At 38.8% G+C, this 22,907-nt stretch overlaps 1 protein-coding gene across 1 annotated transcript in view; it reads right to left on the reverse strand.

The window, feature by feature from the left end:
- Positions 1 to 22,907, reverse strand: part of LOC124168743 (barH-like 1 homeobox protein) — a 125,680-nt gene that overhangs the window by 26,728 nt on the left and 76,045 nt on the right. Inside the window, exon 2 of the mRNA XM_046547011.1 lies at positions 8,538 to 8,919. Within this exon, the coding sequence (XP_046402967.1) occupies positions 8,538 to 8,919 (382 nt within the window). The remainder of the gene's footprint in view (positions 1 to 8,537; positions 8,920 to 22,907) is intronic.

Raw genomic sequence — 22,907 nt, forward strand, 5'->3', positions numbered from 1 at the left:
CCCTATACCACACCCGGTGGGAATCCCGATAAATTTTACATCATTAGGATTGTTGGCTCATTATGATGATGAAGATTGATGTAGTTTATGACGACATATAGTAGGTAGTTGCCATTGCTCAAAATGTTGCTATTAGTTGTATTCTGCATGGAATTTCGGCTGTATGTTGAGTGAAGATGTGAAGAGCAAAGATTTTAAGGAGCAAACATAAGGACTTTTTTGTGCTAAAAGATCACTGTGAATAAATGACTGTGGGGCACAACTATTCGTGTTGGCGTAAATATGGCGGAGAATATCCACTGTTTCCATACACTCGGGAAAGACGTAAAAAATGTATGAAATTTTCCTGCAGTGGAACCGTGAAGGAAGTACCTGAAAGAATTATAGTTGAGCGAGAAACTGAAATTCATTGTGCAAGAGATCTATTCTTACTAAATGTATCTAGCGACAGAATTCAAGCGCTATAAAGCACAGCTCTATATTTAAGAACTTTAGAAGGATAAATTTTGCCCTAAAATCATTAGAGAGATGTTACTGAAAAGGTTACTTTTGGCAGAAACCAATGAAATTTTCCATGTAATTTATTGCATTTGTAGATACCCAGGTTTACATTAGCTCTCTCAGTTGGTTTTCGCAGGTTTTTCACGCCCACCTTCATGTGTGGGCGTTTTCCTTTGGTGGGTTTTTTCCAATAAGGATGACAGTCAGTGTCCTTAGGTTTTTCCCACGTTCACTAACATCTTTTTACACTTGGTCAATGGTAACTTCGTTAACTTATAATTTCATTTGTTGATTGAAAATGGAACTTCTATTTCTTTTTATGTAATTTCTCTGCATGTAATTTCATGAGCAACTTGACAATGCATTTAACTGCATACATTTCATGTTTGACGAGGGGTTAGATGGAAGATGGGACTTTCTAGTCCCAATATTGCCCAATAAAGACGTTTATTATTATTATTATTATGACTAAGAATTTATGGCCTGGGGTTTCATAAGGTAAGGGTTTTTAGTACGTTTCGCCATTCTAAAGGCAACCTGTTCAGGGAGAAAAAAATATATCAGGTATAAGGAGAAGCAATTCAATTGATCGTGAATTTAATTGGTAATCTAATTAATGAAATCTTCCTTCAAATACAGCACAGACCGCACATCAATATTGATATTGATTATAGAGGTTGTACGATAATTTTTATGTCTCTCGATAAGGAAATTTATCTTCCTTACAACTGGTTCATTCCATAGGAAATGTGAAATCACAAACCTAAGCCGATTAAATTCATTTTTATTTTTTGCTTATCAGCACGCTATTTTTTTTAGTTTTAAACTCCATGGATAAACCAAATTAACTCAAGTCCAACAATACTGAAGTCTCTTTTATGAGAGAACTTTTATGATTGGGTATATATTGTCGCTACTTTTCTCGGCGAACCTTGAATGAGAAATGCCGGGAAATGTTGACGGAGTGAAACGAAGCCGACAGATCTAATTCTCGCCAACATTTTCTTTATTTTTTGTCGTCCTTTCAGACGCTGGGACATATCTTTTCATTCCGTGATGACGTGACTCCGAGAAATGTGAATAGTGAGCGAGTGAGGAAATTGGAATCGTCTAGATGTCCGACGGAGGGCGATGGATTGAGAAATTGTTCCGCCACGGGGCGGCCCCCCCGGACATCACGTGACCCACACAAAAGGTAAGGGGTTGTAAAGGGCCGAGCGACGGCTGTAAGGGTGTTATTGAAAAACTCCTTTCGATGTCTATCTTGATTGAATGCTCTTGTACTGTAAATGCGCACTACCTACCTTCATTTGGACAGGGCTGGTAAGTATAATCGAGTCAAAGTAATCGGATTACATGTAACGATTAGTTTTGTAGTAAATTATTACTTATAACGATTATTTTTTACGAAATGTAAATTTAAATTGTAATTTACTACCTACGGTGGAAGAAGAATCGTTACTATAGTTGTAATTGTAACGGTTAATTTTGAAGTAATTTTTACTTGGAATCGTTACTTTAGTTGTAACCGCACTGATTAATTTTGCAGTAATTTTTACTTGTAACGATTACTTGTTACGAAATGTAATTTCTATTTGTAATTTTCTCGGTGTAAGAGGAATCGTTACTTTCATTATCATTACTTGATCGTAATCAACGAGTACTTTGCTGATTTTAACGATTTGGGTACCTAGGCCTACTCATAACTTCGGGTCCTTAGTGCCATAATTTGCTTGTTTTAATGATGGGCCACTCTCATGCTGTAGCTGACTCATGATGGGTACAAAATATGTAATGCACACAAAAATAGAGAAATTGCGATTAGTAATTTATACGACTCAATTAATCCACATTTTACTGCGGTGTCAGACAATTGCCTGGTGATCTCTTAAGTGGACAATCTTAGAAGAAGTAATTATAATTTTAACTGTAATTTTATATAACTGCGTTATTTAGGCATTAATTTTCACACGCAATAGATTACTTTTACGAGGTAACTGTAATTGAGTCCAGTTAATTTTTTTCAGTACTTTCACCAACAATGGACTTGGAGGGTCGCATATTAAGTGTGATGGTTCGAAAAAGGCTCTAGCGAGAGCCGTTACCAATGTACAGGGGTTTTCAGGAGGAATCTGCATTACTTCAGGAGAGGATTGGGGAGACAATTTTAAGTAAATTTTGTCCCATAAACATGGGGTAGCAACTACTTAGTTACTGAGCTATGGCAACGAAACTATTTGTTTGGATTCACTTTGCAGTTACCCTGACAACGAGTATCCAACCTTTTTGACATTTCACACTTTGCTTTTATAAGGATATTAAATGATTAAGGTCGTAATGTGCGATTATAATTATTGTCTGAAACAATTAATCTCAAAATGAGTGATATTGCGCTATGAATAGAAGGATCAACAACTTTGCTATTTCCACATAGTAATTTTATGACACCGACCATGGTTTCGTTACAGAGTAACATTATCAAGGTGGACCACCTTGATATATATGATATCACCTTGATAATGTTACTCTATAACGAAACCATGGTCGGTGTTAATAAATTGCTATGTGGAAATAGCAAAGTTGTTGATTATTCTATTCCTGCGATTATGGATTTCCACCAAGTTATGCCCGCTACTATTAATTATATTATTTACTATTAATTATTGCGCTATGATATTTTTGATTATCGCTCAAAGCTCTAGTTTAATGAAGCTCAAAGTTTAATTGATCGGAAAATCAAAATAAAACACCACAAACTAATTTCTTCAAGTGATTTTTCACGCTCTTTCCAACAGAATTCGCTTCCTATCATCGATTCCGCTCAAAATAGAATTATGATATTCGCACAGAGGATTCGAGAGCGACTAGTTAGCGTGCTTGCTTCTTGAAAAGCCAGAGGTAAGAAGAGAAATCGCTTATTCTTTCACGAGGTTGGCGAGACGGCTACGTGATAGATTGTGGTGAATTTGCTTCCTGAATATGCAGCCGCCGCATTATCGCGATGGACAGGCGGACATGCATGAGATTCCCCTGGAATCGAAGTTAACACCATAACTCGTGAGTTGCGTTCTCTGCGCATCGCCGCGCCGTCCGTCGCCCTGAGTATACGCCGTGATTCATCCACACACTAAAGAGTGTCGCTATTGTCATCACTGTGATAGTGTTGATTCTCTTTGATGCACCATCTTACGGATAACATTTCACATTGAAGCAGGAATAAACATAAAAATGAACGTAATAAAAATTAAAACGTTACCACCATAACAATAAATGAAAATAAAATAATTTCTACCAACCTATATTTTAAGCAAGGCATCTCTCAACTGTAATTATGTATTGGTTTAAACAAAACAAGAACGACAGGTCTTACGATGAATTACGAAACACGATTAGAAAGTTATATCAAACCCAGTTTGGTTAACAATATAGAGTTTGATAATTGTTACCAAATAAGCAAGAACATTCGTAAAATTAATCATAACTTCCATGAAAGTTACCAAACTCTGATGCGTATCGAATTTATGCAGTTATTTCTACCAAACTCTTTCGCACAGTTGACCAAATTATGAAATGTCGAAATGTTAGATGAAATTTATCAAGGGCGTTTGATAAAATAAATTAAATGCTTAGCAATTTACATAAAATTTTAAGTAACTTATATTTAATAAATATACTCCATATCACACCAGTTTGATAGTTTTCATCAAATCATTTTTTCAGTGAATGATAAGGCAACCCGGAGGTCAGAATAAACCTAGGGAAGCGTCTTCACTCACTTCCAATTCAAGAAGTAAGGACGTTAACCAGTCGAGTTCTTTAACGTACGCACGCTCGCATGAATTCTCTGTGTGAATATCATTGTTCTATTTTGAGTAAAAAAATGAGAGGAATAGTATTCTGCAGAACGTTAGACATCACTTGAATAAGTTAATGTTGGCGCCCAATAATATGTTCTTATTGCGTTCCTTTGGCTGCCATTGGATGGAGCGAATATTTCGCTTGTGTTTTGTTTGTCTCTTGTTGATGGTAACCAGAGGGTGCAGACTGTTGCAGGTTCTCATGTACCTTTGCCGAGTTAACTTGTAAAATTTATTTGCCCTTCAAAATAAAGTCCGCTAATTTTCTTTAAATTTGATTTTTTTCTTGAATTGTGTGCCAACTCTTTTAAACGCACGAAAACCATTAGTTTGTGGTGGAAATTTTGAATTTCCGAGCTCCCTAACTTCCTGGGCTGTCGAAGGTCAAATATTTAGGAATTCACCTCTCGTACCTAACTCGAACGCTTTTCTGCTTCGCTATCTCAGTTCTACAAAAGACGATAAGTTTCATATTTAAAGCTCACAAGGCCCCCCTGAGAAATCTGATAAAAAAGTAACCTATATGTAGGAGATAGAGGCTCGAGATCAAATAAATGGCCAGAAGAGGAGTAAAACAAGATTATATCCCGAAGAATAGGAGCAGGGAATTCTCCCTAGGGGGCATCATATACAAAAGAAGAACAAGCTGAGTTTGCCACGGAAAAGCATAATGAGGCATGTCATATATATAGATAACATTTTAGTTAATGGTGAGCTGTTGAGGCTAAGGTCATTTTTAACATAAAAATATTTGCTACTATCAAACAAGCTAAACAACTACGTGAAAAGTGTGTCACATCTATTTATGAAATATAATTTATCTAAATCTATTTGTTAAAATGATTTATTAGCTTTTTTCTGGACTGTGAGGTAAATTTTTATAATACCTGACCACATTTGCATTCATTGTACTCTTCATATTTTCATAAAAAAGCCTTGAAAATCTAAAAGAAACTTAGGAAAATACAATATGTTTTTATAATTTACATGAAACTCGAGAGTTCAAATTTAAATACAAGCAATAGGCCAAGAATAAAAGAAATATTTAAACATATATTACAAAGGAAAAGAACTCGTAAGAACCCTCGGATGGCAAAACTAATAGTAATGATAAGTTTCCAAACAGGGGCGGATCCAGGATTTTTTTCTGGGAGGGGCACAAGCAAGGCCGTATCCAGGATTTTGTTCTGGGTGGGGCACAAGGGTACCTCCTAATACAAAACGAAGGCAATGATAATGAGACCGTATTAAAAATCTTGCATATTTTTGAGGGTCTGGGGGGGGCACGTGCCCCCGTGCCCCCCCCCCTGGATCCGCCTATGTTTCCAAATATGTAATATTTCCAAATATTCGGCACCATTTCATATCCAATTACTCAAGTATTCATTTTATATGCTACATACCATTATTATGTCCCCCATTCTTACTCTGATGATTTTATTTTGTATTATTAATACCGACGTCATCCACTTGATTTATGAAAAATTCCACTGCTTATACAACGCCAATTGTCAGATTCTCATCAAAGTTGTCCAAACGGCCTTCTTACGTTTCTTTGACTTCAATTACTTACATTTTACAGCTCTGGGTGTTTTTCCCTGAAACTGCTACAATCAGAAAACGATAGGGCCTTCGTATATGCCTGCTTCAAGGGCATATAATACGATATCTAGCGGCCGTGAATCGGTGACCTTCTGGCTGAATTCGAGTCGCCCTAAACCGCTTATAGCACAATAAAACTTAATTATTTTTCTGTAATTTCACGACCTCTATCATCGGACTATCTTGGCTACGGAAATGGGTCTCTGATGAAAGGGGCTAAATAGTCCCAAATCTTATCCCATTCATAACCATTAAATCAATATTTTTACTGCCACCTAGTGAAAATAGCGAGGAGAGTTTTATGACCCATCGGAGGGGTTTTCTACGAAAAAGAACCATCACTTTTTCCTGTTTTTTCATTTGTAATCCTTATCGACTTGACAATATCATTCTTTTCAAATAATTCGCTTTCAGTTAACAAGTAGCTGACTATTTTCATGAAAAACCGCGAAATGACCTTTCTATGACGAGCAAAGTTGCCAATTACATTTCCAAGTGAAACTACAATTTACTCTCCACATTCGAATAGTACTTCATGGTATGAAAGGGAAACGATTGCACAGAAAATCAGGGGAGCAGTAGGAATAACGGGGCGGATAAGGAGTAAAGATCTTCCTTACTAAATAAAGAAAAACTTTGTGAATTTCAAATACATATAATTTTGGACGACCTGTTTCGTCGCGGTGAAAAATATATGTTTAAAATGTACAAAGTATTTTATTAAAAATGAGGAAATTTCCCCTAGTGACACCTCAAACTACGGATTTTGTATGTACATACTTCAATTATAATTTCTATAAAGCACTATCTAATGATCTTGACTTCACTTATTGCGATCTCTCTAGATACGAGGAAAATACAAAAATATACCACCAGTATTATTTGAATAGGCTACTTGGAGGCTGTCCGCTAACGATTTCCAAGAGTAAGTGAATCCATAAAAAGATTTGCTTGTCTTTATTCCAAACTAAATCATGTTCATTCATTTTTCACTTATAAAAATCATTACGTACACCGTTTCGTACGTAACTAAACAAGTTATCTTGTTTTCTTTCACCGCAATAAACTTTGATGAACATTTTGAAATTAAACATTCAAAGAAAAAGAAATATGCAGCTACACAGCAAAACGCAAGCGTTCCCTAGCGACTGGCCATAACACTTCTCCATTATAAAGACCTTTTCCAAGCACACCGCAAAAGATTTGTCACCCGACCTCATTATATTTTATCGACGGAGAAGGTCATTATCCGTGCTGAAGACATCAATTCCTTTAGCTGGCATGAAAAATAGCCATTCCGATTAATTAAACTCTAATTCACCCTCGCCTCGCATGACAAAACAATCATTTAATTACCGCCACTGGTATTTATGACTAACGCCGAGCCTGCGAGATGGTGAAAAATCACTTCCACTTCTCAACGCCGGACACCAGCGAGAGAAAGACCTTTTGGAATTAAAGAATACGTAATGAAAACATAATGATGCAATCAAAGGAATTAGCAATGTTTAACATATCCTACCGCTTTCTCAAAAGACAAGTTGACTTCGTGCCTCAAAAGACTTAAAAAAAGAAAGCTTGCTTTTTTTTCTTCTGGAATAAAGGAGCCTGTTATGATTAAACGAAGTAAATTACGGCCGGTTTGAGGGAACGTGGGGCCTTGATTTACCTCTCGGAAGACAAGCATGAACAACAGGGAGGGTTGCCAGACTAATATTTGGAGTCGCCTTCCCCGCAACCCCCCCAATATTCCCTGCTGAGTTTCCCCCTAATGAAATTCAGACCACCCCCCGGGCAGACCTCCGACTTCTTCCCTCCCCCACCCCTCCCAACACAAACCATGATCACCCTTGAGTCCAAATTTCTTTCTCTTCAGGGAAGCTCGGTCGAAAGCTTTCGGACAGTGTCTCAAGAGTGCGGAATTTAGAGCGATTTTATTGTCAACGTGGAAGGTTAGGGATGGAGAGAAGTATCTGGTTGTTACGATCAGGGATGGCAAGTGAAACGAAAATATTTCGTATTGACCCGGAGGGAAACTAAAATACTAGAGAAAATACTAGAGAAACTAAAACACGAGGCCTAGGCTTAGTTTCGTTGCCGCACGGAATTAAAATCACCAAGGAGTTTAGTTTCGACCCGGCACGAAACTTTACTCCCGGGAACGAAACTAAATTAATCGAAAATCCGCTGCAGAATAGTTAAGTTTCGATCTCAAAAGTAGAGTGGAGGGGGATGAGAGGGAATAGTTTCGACCCATTACGTTTGACATACGTGTGGAGAGGTTAAAACATTGAGCTAAAAATCGAATGGCCAGTTTGCGTTCACCGTTCTCCTGTATTTGGTGAAAATATGAGACGTTGGTATCGAATACTTCAGTCATCGGCAAATTTACTATCCGGCCCGCGCCGCGGGGCGATTCGGAACTTGGAATGAGGCCCTCGTGTCCTAGTAAATTGGAGACCCCTACTCTAGGTAATCGCAAAGTGGTCGAAATTTGAGTTGCAAGAATTTCCCGGACGTACAAACGAGAGAGCGAGCATAATAAAACGTGGTAATAAAATAGGTGTGAGGACAAACCTTCTGTTCTGGTACCACGTCTTCACTTGCGTGTCGGTCAGCGAGAGTTTTGCCGCCAACTCCAGTCTGTCTTGCACGCTCAAGTACTTTTGTCGCTCGAAGCTCCTCTCCAAGGTTTGCAGTTGCGAGTCGGTGAACGCCGTCCGCGCCTTCCGCTGCTTCTTGGTGAGGTTCCCGCCTCCACCGCCGCCGCCGCCGCCACCTCCGCCGCCCCCGTTCCCGCCTCCGGCCCCGCTTGGACAGTGTCCGTTGGTGCCGGAGTGGTGGTGGTGGTGCGTGTGGTGTCCCGTGTGGTGGTAGGGCAGGCCGGGTGACTTGACACCCTCGCTGCCGCCCGTCGAGTAGTTTCGGGACACGGGCGAGTCGGAGAGGTCCTTGAGGCCTGGTAAGAAAGACAAAGAAAAACCAAAATGCCATCAGAGAAAGAGTCTGGAGGAGTTCGTCTACATCTATATTACTAAGTTAAGGCTTAGATTGCTTGAACAATTGAGAATGGATATCTTTAACTGCGACAAGGAGAACATAATACTAGAGCCCCACTATATTTCCAGGTCCGACAGAAGCGATAAACTTAGAGAGATATTTTTCCGAACGGCTAGATATGGGAATTCCTATTTCCCCCAAGCCATAATGGACATTTATAAATGCTGGCCATGATTTCGTAGGAGCATTTCCATTTCATGAGTAAATGGCTGGTGTCCTAACACCCCCTGCCACACGCTTTTTACGCAGTTTGCGGTGTAGTACATAGATGTAGATGTAGATATATACTACCCTGAAAGCCGCCTCAATAGGCAAGTGTTGGGGTTAGGACACCAGCCGTTAACATACCGTTAAAATAAGAAACTAGTGAAAAACGACACAATGAGGAACTTGCATGGGTCGTAGATTGCTCTAAAAACTATTTTGAATAGGTCAAATGGATACATTAGCTCGCAAAAATACCTTCAGTTTCTCCATTCAACATCAAAAGAAATAAAAAAATTGCATTTAAAATCGAGAAAAATTTCTCTGAGCCGACCACTGCGCGGAGACACCCGAGCGTTGCCGAGGCCAGGCGTGACGTCATAGGTGCCTAAACAACCGTAGGGAGTAGGGAAATACGCTGAGCGCGTGGTGTAAAATTTGTTTTGAGGGAGTATTTAGCCGCTCATCGTCACTTTATTTTGTTCTGTTATTCTTGGGCAAGTTTTCCTATTGCTATTGTGCCTAGATTATTACTTGGGATATTAATAATGCGGCATCGGGATGATGAAGTACAAGCGTTTCACTTCGTATGTTTTAGTTATCAGAAAAATGGATGATGAAGTTGCCACTCGTTTGAATAGTACACCTGAAATTCATCTACATCTACATAATACCCCGCAAGCCGCCTAAAAGGCGTTAGGCATGGGGTGTTAGGACACCAGCCTTTTTTTAGGACACCAAAAATTGATGCCACGACCCTCATGGAATTTGTTAAGACAAATTATTGCTATACGTCGGCGGCAAATCGAGATGTAAAAGAAACTTTTAATACTGGAGGATAACGACCCGTAGCTGTGCTGTTGAAATTAGAGTAAGCTGTGCTGTTGAATTTGGCAACACCGAATTAACGGAGAAGGTAGTCCTATCCGTCCTACGGTACGAATTCACAGCAAAAACAGTCTGCACACAATCCACATGTGAGATCGCGAATCGGTTCCGCTGCCAACACACACACAAGCTATAACCTATTTCAATAATATAGGTAAATCCATAAACAATATACTAGCATATACCATAAAAATATAGCGGGAAATAGGCAAATACTCTTATTAAAAACTGGAGGTCACTGTCACATTCTTATATTCATCACGTACAACTTACAATAACAGAACTCGTTATGATGAAAACAACTATTTATTCACTGATTTAAACCCTTAAATTAGCCCACACAAGTGACACAGGTGACTTTTCTCACTACTATTCGTTGAAATAATGGAATAACAAACTTCACTCACAGTTTTTATTTCAATAGCGTGATCGTGAAATTTCATATCTACGGTGAACAACGGAGATTAGCACGCCACTGACAATTTTTACACTACTGTTAGACATTTATCGATAGCGTAATAGCACTTTTTACAATTCAATCACGATGGAACACTGATAACTCTTGGCCGATATTTTTCAACCTTGTCAAACTTTGTGCATTACAACCACTGGCACTGTGATTATTAGTAGTAGCTTAACGGGAGATGTCACGTTGAAAATAACACTATTTTGGCACAAAAATGTTCCTAGATGTCTCCAATCAGCGAGCAAAAGTTGCATTGACTGGAATTCACCCCATAATACCAGCACATGCAGTCCTAAACGACGAATTCTCCGGTACCTACGAATAAACGGATGAAGTTATTGCATATAAAAGCTAAGCGGACATTAGTAAACATCAAAATCGTTCTAATTACATACTTAAATGAATGATATGCCGTCGATAACATCAACTTACAATTAACGTATCCCCCTTCCAATGGCCGTGGCTCAGACTCCTACAACGATGTTATTTAGGTATTATAAAATTTTTGGTTTAACTGCTCCAGTTTTATATTTTATGCCCTTACTCAGATATTAATATTATAAATAATGCAAAATATGAGGGCTTCCAAGCCTCTATCGTCGGATATTTATCTTTAAATATAAAATAATCAACACGTCTAACAAACGAAGCTCTCACAACTGCTGGCAACTATTACAAACAATCACAACAATAGCTTCGCGTGATGTTTAGGCACCTTTGACGTCATCGAGGCTTCGTCGGCAGTGGCTTGGGGGGTGAGGGAGTTTTTCCCGCGCTTTAAAATTCGTTATATTTATCTTTAAATATCTCGCGAAGGAAAACTCAGATTTACATGCGGTTTTCTTTGTTGTATTCAGAAAATAATTTTCTGTCCGCCTGTGAAATAAAAAAAATTCATGCAAGTTCCCCATTGTCGTTGGTCACAGTTTAGCTCACCAACTTTAATAGATAAGACCTTTACAATAACTATATGATCCAACCTTAAAGCTACATGGTAAGTTTTTGCGGCGTTCACGTTCTCAGTAGGGTAGATTTCCGGGTTACGCCCGCGTAATCATTTTGAAGGCGATGGTCAAATGAATTCCTTCTCCAAGAATTCAGCTATTTGATAGCATTTGTTTTTAAAAACAGTCGGTGAAACATCGCTATCAAAATGACAGCACCGACGGAACCCGGAAATATACCCTGCTGAAAGCTATGTGTCCAATGGAGACTAAAAGTCTCGAGATTGAGTTTCGAAACTGAGTCTCGATGGTCTAGTCACATATAGTAATGTGAATGAGACCACTTAATTCGAGGCATCAAGCAATGTCTTGGAGACTTCAATCGTTGCCAGTGAACACGCATATTACCCAGCTCTTGGAGACAAATTCGAAAAAAATTAGTTCTTTTAAGTCTCTGGCCTCATAATACAAATATCGGCATACATTTCAGTAATTTTCCTTCAGTTGACACATTTTTGAGATCATTGTTGATTATTGAGAGGTCTCTGAGACTCAAATCGGAGTCAGAGGCTTCTCTTTGCGGCTGTTATTGGCCTCTATGGACAAAGTGCTGAGGTAGATGTCGAGATCGAGTCTCTGCATATTTGGTCACCAGTGGAAATCTAGCTATATGTTACTATGGTCATGTAAAGCTAAATGTGGGTGGTTTTCTTCATGCTAAACTGTTTTACTTTAGATTCCCCTCTGTAACTGACCTTAAACTCGCTGTTTTCGGGGCGGAGAAAATATATAAGTAAAACAAGAGGCCAAAATAGGCCTGTAACGGCTCTATTTAACAGTGAAAAGGTTTCATCCACCAATAATTCTCCGCCAACCATTTGATAGTGTTTATTTTTAAATGCGCTATGTTTTTGGGGCGGTGAAGATAAAAAAATTGACCTTTGGAAAAAAGTGGCACGTAGACTCAAAATGAAGGAATACATATATATACTTCATTTTTGATGGAGGTACCTTAATTTCATCCGTGTTGTTTCACACTCAATGGAGAAAATTTCAACCGATATGAACCGTTGCGCAGTTGTTTTATGAAGGCAAATATTAGGAATTTATGGAGGCCCAAGTACATGCCGATTAAGCTTTATATATGTTGCCATTTCGCGCACATTTTATTCGGCGGCGCCACAAGGCAGCTGCATCTCGTTCAGAGTGACTTTCGCCATTAACTTAAATAGAAGTGGTCTTATTAAGTTGACAAATCGTCTCCCTTGCTTTAAATGTGTGGTTTATATGATTAATTTGCCTCGGTTACACATTACTGCCGTGAATTCCTTCGTGAAAAGTGGATATAGATGACTGCTAGCGCCGCGAGTGGCGATTTTGAAATCTGATTTTACTGCGCGCGGAGCGACAACAATTCTAGAACGGACTTGAGAATCCTATAATGTGATATTCGTGGGCAACTCGTTCGGCTTTCTCCTCCAGCACACCACGGCGGTTATGTCTCACGGGAAATGAGGATTCTCATCGCGGATGAGTTCGCCATAAACGTGGAAACTCTTGACGAGAAGAACTCCGGCAATACGGTTCCCCACGCGGGTCGGGGCCACGACTCGCGGTCGCGGCGAGTTGTGGAGAATGAGGAAGTGAGGCGCTGCAAGTGATGCATAAATTGCGTGGTTATATGGTTCTCTCCGAAAATAAAGGAGGAAAGTTTCGTTCCTTGAAAGAGTTGGTAGTGTGACGGTATCGCCTCCGAAGGCTACCCTTGGACGCACAGTGGGCGGAAAGCTCGACAAAAGCTCGACAAAACCCTAAATTTTCACTATTTTTTTGGTAAGCAAAAATGGTACAGACCGATATAATAATGTACAAGGATCAAGGAAATATGGCTATTTAAATATTTGGTTCTCATATTAAATCATTAGAAGCCGTTAAAGACGAGAAAAAATTATTAAAAAATTTCAAGTCTGAATTTCCGCAAAAGTCGATTATTTACTTTCACTCTGGAGCCGTTAATATGGTTTTTCCATAATATTCAAAGCATATTTTCTGAAAGAGTAAACCTTTTCTAAGAATTATACTGGATAATTTATTTACTTTTATCAAGTTTTCATATAATAATTAAACATTCAAAAGTGAATTGTTTTTAGACTATTTTTTACATAAAGTGGAAAATAACTTTATGATGGCGACGAGACTCGATCGTAAAATTCATATGGAAAGAAAGACCTGAATCTTAACTATATGATCCAAAAGAAAAATCTTGCTCCAACTTGCTACCTTTCTTTAAAAGATTGGATATGCATAAAAAGTCGACGCAGCCGCCCGGCTCGGCCGCGGAATATGCTGATTTGGTTTTTGCTCCAGTTTAAAGAGACGTATCGATACATCACGGTAAAGTTGCTTAGGTTGTATCGAAGTTTCTAAGTCATTGATAGTACTTGTGTGAATATAATAAGTATCTTACATGCAGCGCTTTTAATATTAAAATTAGGGAATTTTTTACTGTTTATGCCATTTTGTTTTAGAGAGGCCCCTGATTGCTCTAGTGCAAAAATAACATTAGATTCGGATGAAGGAGGTAAAAATAATTGAAAATCGAAAAAATGGTGGATCTACGATGAATAATAACGGAGATACTAGTTTTGTCAAGCTTTTTTCGATTTCCGCCCACTATGGGACGTGGGTAAACGGGTAAAGTGGGTAAAGTAGAGATAATAAGGAGGAATTTTTCGGAGCAAGCACGAGAAGGTTGTAAGAGAAGTCCTTCGCTTCGCACACGGATGAGGGAAGATGAGAAAGAGGTAATCAAGAAAAGGGAGTGATTCCTTCAAAATACTTGGCACCCACCGACAGTGCAAAAATTTGTGTTTTGTCGGAAAAATCGATTTAGAATGAAATCGACAATCGAGTTCTAAATGGCAAACATCGGAGAAATCAAAATCGAGCCTTTATATTATAGTTTCGATCAAAACTCGATTTTTCGACTTCGATATTGACCATGTCGTTTGATCTGAGTAAAGGCCGTTTTACACGGTAAATGGAATGCGCAATCTGACGTACGTGCGAAGGCGCAATCGAAATTATATCGTGTAAAGCGGTGAATTGCTAGAACACATGCGAGAATGCGTGGATGCGGGACGGCAAAATAGCCCCTGTTCTAATTTCGTTCATGCATTCGCGCAATTCCATGCCATTTTATAAATAAATGCAGCTTTAACCTGCGCAATTCCGTGCCCCGTGTAAAATGGCCTTAACGTGTCTACCGGCCAATGATTAATTCATCCGTTACATGTGACAAACCTTTCTTTAAGGCCCGTAAAATGGAAAGGTATGCTCTCGATCATCAAGAAAACATCGCGATCAGTTGAGCTTTCTGAAACGTTTAGAGAATCCAATTGATTTCTAGCGGTGATACCAAAATTTAAATGCATGTGCATCCTTTAATTTTTACTATTAATAATTAATCTATGTATATTATGTAGGTTTTTTGGATTTTTTTTCTGCATGTTAAATGTGTATTTTGAGTATTTTTTAAATGTATTTATCTAATCAATATATTTTTGTACAAGCTATATATTAAGGAAACAACCGTCGATTCTTTCGATTAATTGATATTTAGGTTGAAATGTCAGTTTCAGTTGAAAAATCAAGCTTTTTATTTCGATTCAAAATCGATTGCTCGAAGAATCGATTTTGATTGACATTTTTCCATCACCAGGTACAACGAAAGGTGGAAAGTAAATATGTCAACGAAAGCGCTTCCATGCAACAATCGGGATTGGATAGAGAAAGAGAGAAAGCTTTCATTATTTTTCCTTATTTTTTACCCAAAACTTAATGCAATATTTGATTAAGAGGCCCGCTTTTTGTTCATGTAGGATTTCTTTTCGGTGACACGTGTTGGGAAAAAACCGCTGTGTTGTATTGGATATCGATTCACTAGGAAAAACCCTGTCGACCTTTTTTTCTTGGCTTTACGCTAGCGTGAAATTGTGCGATGACTCTTGAAAAACAGGAATTTCAAGGTTTTACGCGTGAATTAAGGAGACACGGGCATGAATCTTCGGAACGTCTCACTTTGGGACCTGCATCCTCCATTTCACGCGCTTCAAGTCCCCTGTTTACTTCACGAGAAAAATGGGTATATCACCGACAAAATCCAACATGATTCATTACGCAATTCAAAAAGATAACCCAAAACTCTAACATTAACAAAGTAAACGCAGAAAAAATATTCCTCCATTTGGTTTTAGCAAGGCCGGGAAAAATACAACCCGAGGAGTGTTTTGAATACAAAATACGGCTGTATGTGTATTTAATATGGTAAATATAAAATACTTTTGACTTTGGTATTTGAAAAAATCCACAAAATAGTATTTTAAAATACTGAAAGCATTTAAACTAAGAGATCTTAAACAAAATATTACAGGCCTTAGCACGTTATGGATATTCGCAAAGATGAAGAAATGACTCTAACGAAAACAAAGTAATATCTGAAGCACAATCTGACCGAGGAGTTATCAGAAGTTATATCAAAAGTGTTTTGCGAATATATTTTTAATCTTAGAATGGAAAAATACCAAAAATCTTTATTTGAAATGCAAAATTCAATGAAATCTATAGCCTCCAGCTGAACTTTGTGGGCGTTCATTCTAACAAATGAAAGAAAACTGTGTACTTATCAAACAATTTTTTCTCGCGGTACAACTACACACGGGGTACAAATATCTACTTTAACAGTAGATGTCTAGCTTTGGGAGTTATTCCAGAATACGCCAAAATATCTACTAACACGACATCATCAATTGGAAGACGCGCAGGTGAACCACACCTTCCACCTACCATCTTCCTCCCCCACTGAAATCACATTATTTTTATGGTATGCAAGGACTTATTTTATGCTTGTAACCCTTGTAGCTGATTACGACGCCGCTGGGCTGAAACTAGTTGTACCGAGAGAAAATAAATCGGTGTATGAGTACATAGTTTTCTTTCATTTGTTATGAAAATCGTGATGCATTCAGGTCGCGTATTTAAAACACCAAACGTAAATTACAAATGTGTTTCAAATATGTATTTTGAAATACTTCCAAGCCCTGGGTTTTAGGTATTTTCATTTTGATCTAACTTTTCCATCACTGGTTGGGTGACAACACTTCTGGAAGCGAAGTGGATAATCATCTATTGAAGTATTCTTGCAGCAGACATCGCACCGACAGCGAAGAAAGGCGTGAACTAGCGAATGAACGGGCAACGCCCCCCTCCCCAAGAGAAGCTCGCACATGGGGGTGCAGAGGAAACGCATAATTCGCACCCCCCTGGCTGGCATGAGATGTGTCCCCCGCCCATCGCCGCTAAGGGCGTCCGATAGCTCTGGAATAAATCCGTGGCGCTGGAGATAAGCGTGGGGGAAGGAGAGAGGAGAGAATTATGACCGCTTGATGCGCTCCGATGAATATTAATGAGCACTCCCGGGATATATCAGGCACCGCGCCTTCCTCGCGGGTGGTTTTGCAGTTTCAGGTGTCCTCCGGCCATTCCGGAGATTGTATAGCGATGACCCACGATGACAGCATTGCGGTCATTACGTCCAGCGTCTGGCCATGTTTAGCGTTTCCCCGAAACGATACGTTTTCCCCGGGGGACAAGTGGATGGTGTGCAAAACATTACTCGACGTTTGGGCACCGCGGGGAATGCGGGCATCATTAGCATTTTAGCGGGGCGAATTCCGCTTCGAACGAGACCATAGAACCCCGGGAGACGTGAATGAAATCGATTTCGATGCCTCGCAGACGGAAGACGTCGACATTAATTTGGAAAGTTCGAAGACAGAAATCACATAGCACAGTTTAACCGCGCATTTCTCTTTCAACGGGATACTGACCATGCGTCGATAATGGATAGTACCTATAATGTTTTGATGCGTAAATTGTAATTTGTGATCATGTTTTCATGCGTAAATTTAGATCCAATACATGAGCGGCATCAAAATTTAAGTACCGCACAAATAATTAACTTTGTTGGTATACAGCTACATTAAGTTTTCAGTTTTATATTTACTTTACTTACTTTTAATGATTATTAAGATGAAGAACGGAGGAAATCTTTGGAGTAGCCACGTGAAGAAATAGTTTACTTATCCATTGGATTTATTTACTGATATGCACTGAGCTCGAGCTTGGAAAGAGTTGACAGTCGAGGATTGTTTCATTTAATTACATATACAATTTGTGGTATAATTATACTACCGCACGCTGTCATCCATTGTGAACTTTGAATTAGAGTCACAGAAGTCATAAAATTTTAGAGACACAGAAGACATAGTATCGTTATAGTAGTCATAAATACTTGGATATAAATTAATTAACTTCCATGTTAAACTGACGAGAATGCTATTGTAATTACAGGCATTGAAGTCAAATGGAAACAGTTTCAAGGATTAAATTCTGTAAATTCTTCCTAAAGGGTATTATTGTTAATATATTTTATCGCATTTACACTGATATTCTTCAAATTAGATGCTGAAAGTCGAAAGAATTTTCGATACAATGCTATGAAATCTCTTGTCTATAATAAGAGATGTTATCTGTGAACTACATAAAATATAAAGGAAAGCTGCAAAATTCATTACACCCTTCTTCGGGAAATGGACAGATTAGGTTGGGAGCAATAAGGGTTTTCTACAAGTCTTGGATTAACTTAGAAATTAAGAGAATTCCCTTACAAGAGACATATCATAACTTAATAGCGGTGCACAGTTGAAAATTAGCATATACAGGAAGGCGATTACCAGATGAAAATAAGGGAAGATAATAAACATTTAGCCAAAATCACAAAATTCTGCAACTTTCCCGAAATTTAAATCATGTTCTTGTCCAAAAAACAGACCTGTTTTCACAAATATATCGCCATATGCCCACTGAAAGCATTAGGGTAGTTTCCTTTATCAAAGAAAACGAAAGGGATTGATTGCGATTCGTTACCCATCATTAGTGTATTCATAATATACAAATTATTTGGTTTTAGAAATTCCAGTTTAGACGAATGGCAATGGTCAATTTTTGCCACATATGAAAAAGGCCAGATTGGCGCCCATGACACTCTACGTGACGTCACAGGGACCTAGTTTCTATACGAGTAGATAGGAGTTTTACATCGTCTGAGATTACCAATGCATGCATGAGGCACAGAGCTCAGGGAAACATGTCTTAATAAATACCTATTAAAACTGCCTATGGTCGGAAAGTTTCCTTCGTATGATAGGGTATTAATAATCCTTATTTATGCCAAGCGCTACCTGCTAGTAGCCTGCATCGTATCAGCGCTCAAAGCCTCACCACAAAGTCAGCTCACACGGCGACAGAGGGAACCAGAATTACGTCACACGGGGTTTTCCCAGCATTCATACTTAGCCGTCGCGTTTTCGCGCGCTTGAAATTTTTCACTTTTCATTTAATCGCGAAAAATAGATATCGGCATTCAAAAATCTAAAAGCGTGGAATACGTAATTCAGGGGCAATATTTTTCGATTGAGGAATCCGCCCTTTTATCGGGGTGAGGTGTATTGTAAATTTAATGTTACCGGAGAGTTTATATATAAGGTACCTACTTGGTGAAATGCTGTACGAAAGGTCGCGCGTGGGTGAGGAGAATTTGCATTGAGATATAACCAAAGGGAACGGTCCCGTGTGTGTTTTTGGAAGTTATCACGGTTCGGCGCTCGATTAGGCTTCTTCCTGTATTTTCGGGGGGATAAAGACGCCAATCACTTTAATAACGAGCCCCCAAATAGTCTCCGGGGAAATACGCAGAAAAGCCATCCGAAGCGAATGGGTTGAGTTTCTTGGAAAAGGACGCAAAAGCCGCAATTAAATGAGACAATCATGGGCGTATATAGGAGACGGATTCGTCAAAATTACCGCGACGAATTTATTTTCGTGGGAATGTTCTGCGGATGTGTTTTAACGTTGACTAATGTCTTTGAGAGTAGGTCTTTAAGAATCAAATTCAAAATTGTTTGCCCAACGTTTTGGCATATTTTTATACCCTCATCAGGGCTTTTTTGCAACTAATATGATTTATTTATTAGATGGACTAAGTAGTTATCAGAATTCTGATATTTGAGAGAAATTATAGCATAAGAGCGATAAAAAATGGTAAATAAAATAATAAATATTTAGGAAGAATTCCAGCTTACAGAATTCAAAAGAATATTCTTAAGTAAACATAAAGTAAATAAAAAAACCATATTCATGGCAAAAAAAGCCCTGAAGAAGGTATTAAAATACACCGAAACGTTGACCAAATAATTTTGTATTTATTTCTTAAAGACATATACTATCAGACAGTAATCAACGTTAAAATCGGTGTTTCAGTAGCGAAACAACGCAGGTGTTTCAGTAGCGCAAGCGGCAAGAAGCGAGGCTCCCAGTCCGGAGATTTTCGGTTTGAATGGTGCTAGATGCTCGAATTGGTTCGAGAGTAAAATTTTATCTTTTCGCTTTGCCTGGCTGGTTCTTCGAAATCACTTTCGGTTACACTACACCGTCTAAGGACATCGACCACGCTGCGCTCATAAGTGCTAACTTCAATCGGGAATACCTCGGAAAAGGTTCCACATTCCAAAAAATGTTTGGGTAACTTATTGTTAAGAATAACGTACTCTATAACGTCCACGGCAGCATATCAGTGAATTTCAGACCACCCTGTATATTAAGGGGATATTCACCCCCTGACCTGGAACATGTACTAGGATCATAGAATGGATTTTATTCTTTGTACGTGAGGACGAAGACGCTACGTGTAAACTAGTTGTACCTAAAAATCAATTAATGGTATAAAATCGTTTCCGGCTTAATTTTGTGGAATAATGATATATCCATTGTTAAATCACAAATGGTAATATCCACACTATTTTATTTATCACTTAACCGACCATGGTTTCGACTTTTGGTATCATTTTCAAGGTAATCTAACAAAAAACTCTCTTGGTATATATATACCAAGGCCAAGGTAGGAGGTGGGGGGCGTATGGAATTGGAGTGAGGGGAGTGGGAGGGGGGAACAGTTTAGGTGAACAAATGAGTGAAGGCCGAAACCAGAAGACATACAACAAGAGGAGCGTGAGTGAAGGTCAGGGTTTTGACGTCATTGGGAAGCTTAACTTTAACAAAGGTGACTCAGTACAAAATAAAACATCATTACAAAGTCCATCCGGGCTGTTGGCAATTTCAAATTTTTCCATAAAATCTGATTTAAGCCCTTTGTCAATACAATGTAAAATATGTATGTCAAAATTTCTAAAATGGTTGTTCAGGTATAAAAGCTGAGCCTTAGGCGATAGAGGATTACTTTGTTTTCTAATACTTTTCTCACGCTAATGCAATGGATGAGCCGTGACATTATTTCGCTGCCATGAAACTAGAAGTATATCGCTCGGAGCATATTGGTGGAGAAATGTAAAAGCGAGTTCTAAATGGAATATATCCGCCCTGGGCGAGGAGGCTCCCGTGCGGTGAACTGACGAAGTGAAGTGGGGAGGCAATAAATATTCGCTGGTTCCTCGGCCGACGGTGGCGCCCCGAGTTTGGCACCCTTTATCGTCGGAGTTTTTGAGAGGCGGCCGGAGGAGTTTGGAGGAGAGACTCCACACTTCTTCCTCCTCCTCTTCTCGCGCATAAAGCCACTTCGGAGACGCTTCCGGACGAAGTGAAAAGGAACGAAGTGGGCTCCGGGAGTAAAGCGACACCCTATTCAGCCCATCTCCAAAAACTTCCCACTCAAGCAACCATCATCCCTTCTCCAACATCAGCGTTTTCGTAGACGGAAGTTATTTTTTTCTTCTCTGAACTCTCCGAGTCGCCAAGTCAGGCCTTTTTCTCCGGATTTCAATCCTCTAAGCACTTCTTTGATGTCGAGTACTTAATGTTTTTTTGGAGATTTTGTGTAACGAAGACTTGTGAGAGTTTTTTTAAGGTCTTTTCTTCCGTCTTAATACTGCATGTTGACAATTTAGGAGTTAAGCTGCCATTATAATAACGTTTTTTTGAGCTAAAAACTTCAAGCACTTATTTGATACTCGACTTTTGTTTCCAAGCAAATCTGTGATGTAGGGTACTCAACACTTTCTGAAGATTTTGTGAAATTAAGAGCTGTGAGCTATTTTTATAGTTTTTACGTCCGTTCTAATACTGCATATCGATTATTTAGAAGTTAAGCTCTCATTACACTCACGCCTTTTCCTGCTGAAAACTGTTTCCAAGCACTTCTTTACTGTCGAGTACTTAACATTTTATGAAGATTTTGTGAAATAAAGAGTCGTCAGATTTTTATAGTCTTTACGTCCGTCTTATTACTGCATATCGATTATTTAGAAGCTGTTATTATAATTACGGCTTTTACAGCTGAGAACTGTTTCCAAGCACTTCTTTACTATTGAGTAGGTACTTAAAATTTTATGAAGATTTTGTGAAATTAAGTGTTGTGAGATTTTTATTGTCTTTACGTCCTCCATGATATCGTCCATTTAGAAGTTAAGCTATCATTCTAAATAAGCGTTTTTCTGCTGAAAACTGCTTTCAACTTTTAATCTTGCTCAACTGCAGTACCTTCATGGATGATTACTGGGATAACAAATTGAAGCTCTTGATTGCGAAACTGCTGAGTTCGACTTTTCACTAACGACGTAATGCACTTAACATTTTCTGAATAGTTGTGAAATAAAGGTTTGGAAGAGTTTAATTACCTCGATTTCGCACTAACTGAGCACATCACCGAAAAGCCAACCCCACATTAGCTAAAAGTTATACTGGCAACATGAATAAGCCTTGGCAGGTGAAGATATTTCCCCTCGTCACCAATGGTTCTGATTTCATTAATAGGAACGACTACAATTTACGAGAGGTGAAACATCGAAGAATTTCATGAGGTAAATAGATTTGAAATAAATATTCATCGAAACGGAGGAAATGAAGTAGATACTCGTTTTTAAATATTAATTTGTTCCGCAGTACCGATAGTTGTGCGAATTCCATCGTGTGTTCAATTGGCGCACTTTTTGGACGAGGTATCACCTTTGAGAGCACCAGCGTATGTGAATGTCACCTCGTTAAAAAATGCGCTTCGTTTAAAAAATAGGCGGGAAGTTACATATTTGATGACACATTTTGAGTGGAGAAAATGGGCGACATTTGAAATTTTAAAGAGCGCTTCAAAAATCAGCTCGGTTCGTATGCTGGATAAATTGTAAGACGAACCCATGGTAAAGCGAGGATCTACTGTACCTTAATTCGAATAGTGGACTGTAAGATGCACTTACGTATTCCATTGGTTTGAATGAGGATAGCCTGAAAAGAGTTGTATCCTGATGTTTGAAATAGGCG

This window comes from Ischnura elegans, chromosome 12 (assembly GCF_921293095.1).
Source record: "Ischnura elegans chromosome 12, ioIscEleg1.1, whole genome shotgun sequence".
Classification (NCBI taxonomy): domain Eukaryota; kingdom Metazoa; phylum Arthropoda; class Insecta; order Odonata; family Coenagrionidae; genus Ischnura; species Ischnura elegans.